We start from the raw sequence: 11,308 nt of genomic DNA on the forward strand, positions 1-11,308 counted from the left end.
AGTATTACTCTGTGATTACTATAATATTTTGTCCCAAGATACTACACGATTCCTATAGTTCTTTTTCATAAGGGTTGAGATAATAGATACTGTAGCCTAGGAGCTTGTAACTTATCTTTCAGTCCACAAAGCTTCAGCTTGCTTTAAAACTTGGCTGGAGGTCAGAATGATTTAAGGATCAGCCTAAAAAATCACCTTAAAGATACTGGCAGTCAGCCCAGTATTGGAGGTGATGCAGAAATTTGCTGTTATTTCAAATCTACCGTAGATATATAATACTTCAGTGCCTATAATTGTACAGATGGACATATTACATCACTGGATTATGTAATTTTGTATAAGATTCTGCTGTCTTTGGTGTGTGTTTGATATGGTGTCATGTGGTGAGTGAAGAACAATAATCATTCTTGCATTTCAAAAGTGGTAGGGTACATTCAATTATTCATTTATGGTGCGTCAGCACAGAATTTCTATTAATTTAAACATGAAATTACACCAAATCAGAAAGAATGAAGGCAATTTTATCGTACAATATCTGACATTATATGCTGCTGAAGAAATGTAAGGCAAATAACTGAAGTAGAAAATTCCATTGAATCTGAAAAAAATATATGCAATGAAATTGCATTGTAAATATTCCAAAATGTTCCTGAGTTTTTTTACCTTCAAGTGCGTTGCAGCAATATAGTGGAGTAAATGTTTTCACACAAAAAACTAATTCCAGTTCATTCACACCCTTAGTTGATTTTATTTGGTTACAAAGGAACTAGAAGCGTTTAGGACAATGAACGAGAGTTAGAAAGCACCATTCATGGGAATAAGATTTTTAGAGATAGAAAAAAATGGATTCACATGCTTGAAAGAAAAATAAAAAATGTACAAGAAGTGAAATGAGGTTTTTGATCATGTTAAGTCTACCATCATACATGAAATTAAGTTACAGTGTGTTAGGCTACCTAATAAAAGTTTTAATCAGGTGATATGTCTGAAAAAATAATTCACAGTCAAAACTGTTAAACACATTAGCAAAAAAAAATCCCTGCTGTAAAAGTTTTGAAACACAACACAACACAACACAACACACCAGGTGCTTTCCATTTTAAAAGGGATACCTTCAAATGATAGAGATGTAACAATTTCCCTCCATAATCTTACCTACAAGCAACAGCAACAAACCAATTAACATACTTTACAGAATATTCTCCAAGGCACTAAGACATACTTCATGAAACACATAAAAACTTAAAAAAAAAAAAAAAAAATGTATTTACAACTTAAAAATTATTGTAAAACAACCTCGGTCTCTCTCCATTAATATTTACAAATGTGCCTGCATATCACATTAGCTTTGTATGGACATCATTTAAAATAAGTGATAAATGACCACTGTTCCTTTGTGCTTAAATCTGGTTTGAAGTAGTGTTAGGCTAAATGGAAGTGTTGACAATGTACATTCGGATAAAACAAGGACTCAAAGCAAAACATTTCAATTTCATTGATTTTAAAAACAGGCCCGATGTTGAGTCTCTTGAGATGGATGGCCCCCAGTTACTTCCATCTTTGGCCATTGGTCTTCCTGCTCACCTCTCCCTTCTTCTGCACTAGACTCCAGTCTTCTCTTTGATCCAGCCACGGAACTTGGTGACCGCTGTGTAGATACCGGGCTTGTTTCTGCGGGCACAGCCATCACCCCAGCTCACCACTCCAGCTAGAAACATGCGACCGGTTGACAGGCTGGACAGCGGGCCCCCAGAATCCCCCTAGCGGTCAGAAAGAGGAGATGAAAATGAAATGAACTGATCGACCAGCGTTCCCTCTGTGTAGCTCACACTAGGGGATAAGCGTCTTATAATGAAAGAGACTCTGTGTGGGGGCTCTGTGAAACATCAGGAGGATGTAAAAGATTTCCCAAGGTGGAAAAAACAGCTACAAAGTAAAGACCTACAGACAGATGAATTATGAGAAATACTGTAAAATACAGTTGATGCAGCAAATATCAGAATGTGATTATGTTAATGTTAACATTAGCTAACCACTCAGGGGCTCTGGAGTACTGTTGGCATGTGAGGCTGAGAGTTCTTTACCTGACAAGCGTCCACTCCGCCTGCCAGCACACCAGCACACAGCATACGAGATGTCAGCTGGCCACCCATCAAATCATTACACACTGTACTGTTAATGATGCGGACCTCTGCCTTCTGAAGCACATTTGGACCATAACCTGCCACACACACACACACACACACACACACACACACACACACACACACACAATACTTCATGACAAATTCAAGATTCGATTTGTTTATGCACAAACAGCCATTTGTGCATTCTGTTATGAAATACAAAAGACCATATAAAAAGAACCACTTCAGCCACTGACCTCCTTCCCTAGTGGCCCCCCAACCTGTGATCCACACAGAATGGCCAGCTGGGAACATGTACGAGGGAGAAGGGAGGCAGATGGGCCGGATGTAGTCGCTGAGGGTGACGGGCGAGTCCAGCTCCATCAGTGCAATGTCAAAGTCAAAGGTATGGGCATTATAGGAGGGATGAGAGATGACCTGCTTCAGGCCCCGTTTCACAGCCTTGCTCTTTTGACGCTGATCGTGAAGGCCCAAGTAGACTTCCCAGGTCCCAGGCTGGGAGTATCTAGCCCAACACACACAAATGATGTGAGTCAATGGCAGAGTATATTCATGTAGAAGTATATCACCATCATTTACAAAGACATCGTACCATACTGAAAGCTAATATGTTGTCACTAGCAACCTACATCTGTCCTCTGTCAAACACAGTTGCATTTTCAGCTTTGAACAAAAACGTTCTGGAGTTCTGTTACGAACCGCTCTGGTTTGCCTGGCATGCAGGCTAGTATATTATATCACGTTGGTAAAGAATTTGTGGACTCATAAACTAATTTCCAAAGCCGTTATATAAGGTAGTACAACGATTTATATGATTTGCTTATGCTAATGTTTTCAGTCTCTTGGTTGTTGAGGACAAGTTACCTGGTCTTGGCATCGTCCTGCACACAGTGAGCTGCGGTGACGATCCAGCGGTCACTGATGACTGAGGCTCCACACACGTGAGAGGAACCCTTGATGTGGAGGCCGACCTGCCAGGGGAACTCCCCGGGAGAAGCATCCTGTCCACCCACAATTCGCGAGGTCTTGAAGGGCTGCTCTCCACAGTCTGTCAGAGAGAGAGCAAGCCACATTCAAAATGTTCTAATCCAAACTCATTTCAGCCCAGTTTACAGCATAAGTCCATTTTAACGCATTAACATTTTTGTTTTTAGAAATGAGGAACTCTTACTGCAGTTCTCCTCATCTGAGCCATCACTGCAGTCATCAACGCCATCACATTCTGGGTTCATTTTGTTCACACAGTTCTTATTCTTACACTGGTAGGTGTAAGAAGTGCATTTCACTGAATTTGCTGAAAAAAAGGGGGTAAAAAGTCAAAAAGATCTCAGGAAACTTCCCCTAAACAATTTCTACTTTCACTAACCAAATGCTGCAATGTTGTGGAGACAAGGAGGAAGACTTACATCTCTCACAGTTGGCTTCATCTGAACCATCACCGCAGTCATCTGAACCATCACACTTTTGCTTCTCAGACACACACTTGCTATTGGAGCACGTAAACTGTCCGTTAGCACAGAGACCTGCACAGAAATATAGTGATGTAGGAAGCAAGGAATGACAAGTCATGATGACATGGAAGCAGAACTCTGCTGGAGTGGTTCAGCTATCCAAAAATTGCAGCATGAAAGACATGGCAAAAGACATTCTGAAATCATGAAAAACACTTACAAATATCATATAGCATGAAAGTAGAATTAGCTTTAACAATTATAAGCCATCTGGCTCATTGTCTAAACTGTAAGAAACAGGCAGTGTTAGCCTCTCGTACAAACAACAGGTATAAACGCTCAAATAGTCACATGTGAAAACTCATTGTGAAGCCATACCGCAGTTCAGCTCGTCCGTGTTGTCCCCACAGTCATTGACGCCGTCACACAACCAGAACTTGGGTTTACACAGTCCATTCTTACAGCTGATCTGAGACTTCTCACATTCTACACATTAACACAGGTTGAAAAAGTGACAAATTAGCCATGTCTTCCAATCTCAAGTGTTCAATAATAGTGCTAGTCTTGACTACAATGCTTTTAGACGCTTCAAACACACAGGGCTTATGGACACTTACGACACTTGCGCTCATCACTGTTGTCTCCACAGTCATTCCACCCATCGCACTTTAGTAGACTGCTGATGCAGTTACCGTTGGTACACATGAACTTGTTTGGGCAAGCTATTGATGTGCATGAAAAGGAAAAGAGGAAAAGCATTAGCGAAGCCTCAACTCCTCTTATCCATCTTTATCCTCTAACAGTAATGCTGACAGTAGTCATAGGTAACACAAGTGAGCATTTGACATTAAGCCACTAAGCCACAACCAATACAAAGCTCTGGTGTGGGCGGATTCCTGTACTTACGGTCCTTAGGTTCAAAGGCCTCGTACTTTGCGGTAAAACCACGGTCCACATAAGATGCATCAGAGGAGAATTTCACTTTCAGGAAATTGGTCTGGGCAGTTTCAATTACATTATGGAAATCCCCACACAGCCTGACCAAAGTGAAGCCACATACACACGTTAATGTAGGGCTTTAATATAGACATTTATCAATCAACACATTGACATTCAAGGAAGTCTAAAATCCAGATTAAATACTTCATATGACAAAACTCACTTCTTTCCATTTATCTCCACGTAGTCCTTTAAGCACATATTGTTATTTTGGCCCGGTTCAGAAATGAGAAACTTATCAAATGTCACCTTTATGTGCTTGTCAGATGGCACCTTGGAGAGCAAGAAACAGCAAGTCAAGATAAAAGCTTTTGCTTAGCTGTAGCATGAATGGCAAGTTCAAGAGAAGTCAGTCCCATCATTCCCACATTAGTTCTGGAGAATGAACTCTCACCTGGATACTCCACTCACAGAAGCTGCGAGGGGGGTAGAAGTTTGGGTAGTTTGGTGATGTAAAGGTACCAGATGATCCTGAAAGCGTGCCACCACATGACGATGCTGAAACATTGACACAGGAATGAATATTAGACCCTTGACTAGGGCATTTACAGGTATCCATAGTGCACTTGCACTAAAAGCTAGCGGAAGTTTTTTTTTTATGCCTTTAATTTGATAGGACAGTGGAGAATGACAGGAAGCGAGTGGGAGAAAGAGTCGGGGTGGGATCCGGAAAGGACCATGGGGCGGGAATCGAACCCGGATTGCCGGTGTACGGTGCAGGTGCCCCAGCCAGTTGCGCCACAGCTGGGGCTAGTTAGCGGAAGTTAACTCCAAGAACAGGCCACAGGTACCTCTAGTTTTTCCGGGAACCTGGGACACGTGGGCCCTGAAGCCTGGGTAGTTATTGGCCTCATCCGTGACGAACGTGACAAGCATGACATTCCCAGAGGACGTGAAGGTCAGGTGATCCCTCGGCGAGTAGTACCCACAGATCCTACAGCAGAACGCAAGTCAATATCCACACAACTCAATATGTCCCCAAGCATCCTAAAGCAAGTGATGTAGGAAGAGGTAGTCTAGAGGTAGAACTGCATGTTAAATTCACACTTACTCTTCAATCACGCGGCTTTCGATGGCCACCAGCGAGTCGTATATTTTCACAAAGTCCTTTTTACAATTCTCCTCCAAATTGAACGTGTCAAAATCCAGCTTGATCACATGTCCCCGGTCAGCCCGGAGCTGCCACTGGACCAGTGTGTTGGGTGGGTATGGGTAGTTTGGGAAGCCAGGGGACTCCAACACCCCAATGTGATTGTCCTTAGTGTGTTGGGAGTAACTGAATGCTGTGAAAAGCAGTGAAATTGTACTTTTTCCTGTTTTTGTTATCAAAAAAAGTGTTGATCTGATTTTATCTTTAGATAATGACAACTCACCCTTGGATGATTTAAACAGTCGTGTGTCTAATTCTGAAAATTTAAAAAAGAAATGCATAAGACTCCATTCAACATCAGTTCAAACAAATCCAAACATCCCTATTAACTCACCTGAGGTCAGGATATCATCAAAGACGAGGTCACTGGTGCCTCTGTCCGAGTGTCGTCGCCGTTGCTGCTCTTGCTGCTTGTCCACTATTTGATTCATGGAGGCCATAGTGTTGTCCACTGCGGCCTCCTGACCCGCAGGCACGGTGAATTCAGATGTGTAGTACGCAATCACACTGCCCTCACTGTGGGAGCATGGAAAATATAACGTTTCTACATTTCCCATTTTCACTTTACTAACATTCCATCCTTCTGACGCTCAAACACAATTACGCATTTTCCCTTCAAATGCTATTAGATTCGATCAAGTTGTATATTTGTTTAGTCTAAAAGTCATCTTTTAGGTTACAGTCAAGTTGCAATAAAGGAAATAAGAAAGAACATCAGAGATTTAACACCCTACCTAAATGCCTGTATTGTTGACCCGACATAGTATTTAGACAGTTGTGGTGTCTTGGAGTAGATTTCTTTTAGCTGGAAGAGGTAACAATAAAGCATCAATACACCTTCAAACAAGAATTCATTTTTGACATCGCTGTACTTTGGTGTATTTTCTTACCTGTGATGCAACCTGCCTGGCCAACGATTTAAACTCTGTGCTGTTTGGGTTCTCATAGGCGTCTTCAAACACCTGATTTGTGATCTTCATCGATCCAGTGAACATTTTCTTCACTCGCACATCCTTGCGGACTACAAAGAGGACAGTGTGGATCCAACATTACTCATCGTTAAAAGATACAAGAGAAGTATGCAAGTTAAAAGACTGGGTGAAGGAGAGAGGTGCTCACAGTGGAAGTGCCAGACGAGCAGCCCAGTCATCAGAGAGATGATCAGGAAGAAGACTATCAGTCCGATCACGGCTCCCACCTTCCCAGGCCTTTTCTTCTTCTCAAGCTTTTTGGAATCGGAAACTGGCAGGAACTGCAGCGATGGGTCCCAGTCATGCTCCTGCAGGATAGAAACAATCACATGTATGAAAGGGATGACAGAACCAAAGGATTCATATTGCAAAGCAATGAGCTACATTACATTACATTACATTACATTACATTTGGCTGACGCTTTTTAACCAAAGCGACTAACAACATGGTAAACAGTATGTTTTGGAACAATTCTCACAATTTTAGGACAGTTTAAAAAAACATTAGAGTACAGTAAGAATAAGTGCGTCGGTGAGTGCTGTTTTTAACAGTTACTTGTCGGTTTAAAACGGCTAGTGAGTGCTAGGATCAGTAAGACTTGTTGTAAGTGTTGCTATGAGAGTAGATGTTCTCTAAAGAGCTGGGTCTTCAGGAGTTTTTTGAAAGTGGAAAAGGATGTCCCTGCCCTTGTAGGAACTGGCAGTGTGTTCCACCAACGAGGAACAACAGATGAGAAAAGTTTGGATTGGCTTGAGCGTACCCGGTGGTAGAGCTAGGCGTCGTTCGTCAGAGGGCCTTGCCCGGTCTGGAGGTAGTGTAAGTCTGTATGAGGGCATTCAAGTAGGTGGGAGCAGAACCGGAGACTACTTTGTAGGCAAGTGTTAGAGACTTGAATTTGATGCGGGCCACCATAGGTAGCCAGTGTAGCTGGATGAGCAGCGGGGTAACATGTGCCCTTTTGGGTTGGTTGTAGACCAGGCGCGCATATTCAAAGGGGTTCCAGATTTTATTTATACTCAAATACCTGCAGATGTTTCTAACTGACTCGACTCCAACAAGGTATCATTAGTGTGTGAACACACAGGGTATTGTGTATACATAGAGAATTTACATTTAAAATGCCAAACTACTACAGCCTACAGTGTATGCTTAATCTTGCTTATTAAAAGTATGTTGAATAGACAATAGAATAGCATGGAAAGAATTTGTTCACAGTGTTGGCAGCAAATAAATAAATAAATAAATAATATAAATATATATATATATATATATATATATATATATATATATATATATATATATATATAAAAACAAATAAATAAATAATTAATTTGCATGCATCTAATACAATGTAATTTAGGCTACATGAATCCAATCCAATGATCATCAGAATACAATTAACACACAATTTACTGGCAGATGCACTACTGAGATGTGAATGAAAGACCATCACTAAAGTGCTGTTTGACCAAATCTAGGATATAACATAGCCTATTGATGTGACATATTTTTATTTTCTGTTTTCAAAGACATTATCTAAATGAGCAATATTGGATGAGGTTATGACATGTCTGAACTGAGCAGGAATTTGTGAACCACAGACACCAGCTATAGTCGTGTTTAAGAGCCTGGACCTCCATCACCACTCTGAACCACACATGATAAGGGTAATCATGCTCATTCACTCAGTCTCATCACACTGCAAATGGCAATGTGAGGTTCAATCATCAGCTATGGTTTAACCACATGCAAGTCACTTGTGAAAACGGGACTCTTTAAATCACCTTTAAAAGTACTGTGCATGATATAATGGAGGAAATGCCGAAATGGAGAACAATAAAGGGTAAAACATTATTCAGTGCTTAAGTTCCTGATATCAAAGAAACTGTCATTGAACAGAGTAAAGGCCTACATGTCATCTTTTTATACATGATTCTCTAATGCAGTGTGATGAAGTAGTGTGTGAACCTTGCTTAGTGCTGGTAGTATAGTGCTGATAAACAGGCAGACCCCTTCACGACCACCTCCATTACATTTAGCTGAAGTTACATTATACACATCTGGTGAAAGGTTTCACATAATTTGCTAGGCTATCTTTGACTTCACGTTATTGAAATGCAGTGTAGACCTATAATAACAATTTAGGACATGAGAGTTCAAAGTAGATGACACCATGCCATTTAATTTGTCGACTGATTAAAAATAGTCACCACGTCCGTTTCACGCTCAAACGGTAGGTACAACATGGTACATTAAATATAAAATAATAAGGCAACAGGTTCGATAAAAGTATTTTCTTCACACTGCTAAATCACACTGCTAAAATGACAATGTTCTCATATACATTGCAGAAAGCTAATCTACGCTGGTAAATTTAGGACATATGCTAGAAAAAATTATGCGAGTATGAATTCCAATTATCAAAAACAATGTCATGACAAAAAGTGTGGGCCTATGCCTGGAGAATGAGTGAATGAATTGTGAAAAGAAAAAAAAAAAAATCAGTGATCAGGAAGGCTGTTTTTTTAACTCAGTCGTGATTCTCTATAAGGAATAGGTTTGGTAGCCTACAAGCTGTCCTTAAATTTCAGGTAGGCCAGTGTCTTTGCCTGAGTATCTGCTAAACGAATATCGAATGAAACCTACCGTGGCCTTCGGAGTGTAGCGCATTCCTGAGTGCATTGGATCCATTACTTCAAAGGTCGTATAGGCCTTATAGTCTGTTTTTCTTGCTTCTTCTATCAATTCCACTTCGGTTCAAGTCTTCTTTGAAATTTTCAGGGTGTGTTCAGATCTCGTCTTCAAAGTAGTCTGCAACTTCCAAGGTGAGCCAACAAACTAACTGGCTATAGCCTACAAAATACGGAGATCAGTTCAAACTTAAATCAAGATTATGGCTCAAACAATGACCCCAACGTTTAAAAAAAACGTGAAGTTGCGGTGAAATAATGTAAACTAGACTAATACCTCGAATGTCCGTCTTGTCTGTCGTTTGTTTATGGCGAACTCACAAATTTCCGGGATGATTGAGTTACAGCGGGGTGTGTTCTCTGAGCGATACTCACCTGTGACTTCCAACCCAGGTGACGTGTGGGCAGACCGAAAGAAATAGAGCAATCCACATACAAATATATATATGCTTAGGCTGAGGAATGCAAGTAATCTGTTTAAAAGAGGTAGCCTACTGAGCACTACAACAAAATTCAGTGGATGTAAAATTAACTTTGAGAAATAAATACATTTAAAAAGTAAGATAAAAACCGAGGGAAGGCTTCAGTTTCTGTGGTGTTGAGTCACGCCAATTCTGCGAATCATCTTAACCACGCAATAGACCGGTCTTACTAGTATATGATAGGAGATTTTGTTAGACTGAGTACAGTTGAGACAAGTGTACAGTTGAGACGCCTTATATATCTTGCGTAGCCTACAGCAAGCCCAAATTGTGATTTTTGATATGCACATGCGTATTAGTGCCCTCTATCATCATGGAAAATGTAAAAAGAAACAGGTATCTCTGATCCAAAGATATCGCAAAAGTAAAATTTTCACTTCACCATGTACCTTCCACAATGAATAACTCATTACCCTTATTTGACTGTTAAACGTAACTGGTATCATCACAAACATTATTTTGTGCTCTATAAACTGGCATATTTCACGACACTGTGTCATGTAAGGTCGTTGCAAAATCTAGAGAAATGGGTGAAGTGGTCAGAGGGGTACAGTTGAGACACACATTGTATTGATAGTGTTATTACTTGAACATTCCATTTGTACTGTTCGCCATATCTGTTCCTGTGTCACATATTTTGTTCATGATGTATTCCTTTTAATCAATGCTAATGTAAATGAAATGAACGAATTTGCACTACAAACACTTTGCAATTGCTATGTTTTTATTTATTACATTTTGCAACGAATGGTTAGTTAACTATACATCATTAAAAATGGGTGTCTCAACTGTAGGCAGGTACTGTCTCAACTCAGTATGGGTACAGTTGAGACACAGTCGAGACAAAAATGCACCTTATGTTTATGAGCTAATTGTGAAAAATATAAACTACTTATGGGTATTATTGATTGATAATATTTTAGTCTACAAGCTAAGGAAATGGCACATAGAATGTCATGGGGGAAATCACTTCTTTTCAGTATCTATTTTTATCTAATATCTATTTTTGTTTGATTTTGTGTGGACAAAAAGTGTCTTAATCACTCAAAAATAGGGGTACGGTTGGGGAACATTTTTGTTCTTTTAGGTACAACTTTTGACCCTGTACTTTAGGGAACACATTTGAGCCCCTAAAATACTAATATGCGTTCCTGGGCCATTAATGTACCTTTTCACATACTTAATAATTTAAACTTCTCTGAAAGGCTGGTTTAACATTAACGTTAGTGCTGGTGAAAGAAGCCTGGTATGTGCATGCATTCAGTAAGCATGATCACTCTCAAAACTGTAATTTTGTTTAGGTGAAAATTAATTAGTTGAGTTGCCTATATTCACCAGAACACCCTGTTTGCCATTGCTTATCTATAGCTCCTTGTTAGAGGGAGCAACTCAGAACCATTCTATAATGTTATAAAGT

At 40.1% G+C, this 11,308-nt stretch overlaps 1 protein-coding gene across 2 annotated transcripts; it reads right to left on the bottom strand.

Moving 5' to 3' along the window:
- Nucleotides 1–724: 724 nt before the first annotated feature.
- On the bottom strand, nucleotides 725–9,883 carry st14a (ST14 transmembrane serine protease matriptase a). 2 transcript variants are annotated; one of them, XM_048264628.1, is made up of 20 exons: nucleotides 9,687–9,883; nucleotides 9,366–9,572; nucleotides 6,867–7,026; nucleotides 6,638–6,768; nucleotides 6,482–6,552; nucleotides 6,082–6,263; nucleotides 5,971–6,003; nucleotides 5,649–5,880; nucleotides 5,389–5,531; nucleotides 4,992–5,095; nucleotides 4,761–4,870; nucleotides 4,505–4,635; nucleotides 4,216–4,320; nucleotides 3,977–4,084; nucleotides 3,554–3,670; nucleotides 3,319–3,441; nucleotides 3,012–3,195; nucleotides 2,384–2,652; nucleotides 2,085–2,221; nucleotides 725–1,760 (listed from the first exon to the last, which is right to left on the bottom strand). In XM_048264628.1, the coding sequence occupies exons 2-20, from the start codon at nucleotides 9,408–9,410 to the stop codon at nucleotides 1,602–1,604; spliced, it is 2,544 nt and encodes an 847-aa protein (XP_048120585.1). In that variant the 5' UTR covers nucleotides 9,411–9,572; nucleotides 9,687–9,883; the 3' UTR covers nucleotides 725–1,601. The 2 variants fall into 2 exon arrangements, with proteins under 2 accessions (XP_048120585.1, XP_048120584.1); XM_048264627.1 differs by having other exon boundaries at nucleotides 9,366–9,883.
- Between the last annotated feature and the right edge of the window lie 1,425 nt (nucleotides 9,884–11,308).

Source organism: Alosa alosa, chromosome 15, assembly GCF_017589495.1.
Source record: "Alosa alosa isolate M-15738 ecotype Scorff River chromosome 15, AALO_Geno_1.1, whole genome shotgun sequence".
In the NCBI taxonomy this organism is placed as follows: Eukaryota; Metazoa; Chordata; class Actinopteri; order Clupeiformes; family Clupeidae; genus Alosa; species Alosa alosa.

Excerpts from the sequence above, each read along its gene's own strand:
- st14a (XM_048264628.1), bottom strand. The coding sequence starts at position 9,410 with ATGGATCCAATGCACTCAGGAATGCGCTACACTCCGAAGGCCACG. Across the intron at positions 5,881-5,970 it reads ACTGTTTAAATCATCCAAGG|CATTCAGTTACTCCCAACAC; the intron begins GTGAGTTGTCAT and ends TGCTTTTCACAG. Across the intron at positions 3,196-3,318 it reads CTCAGATGAGGAGAACTGCA|ACTGTGGAGAGCAGCCCTTC; the intron begins GTAAGAGTTCCT and ends TCTCTCTGACAG.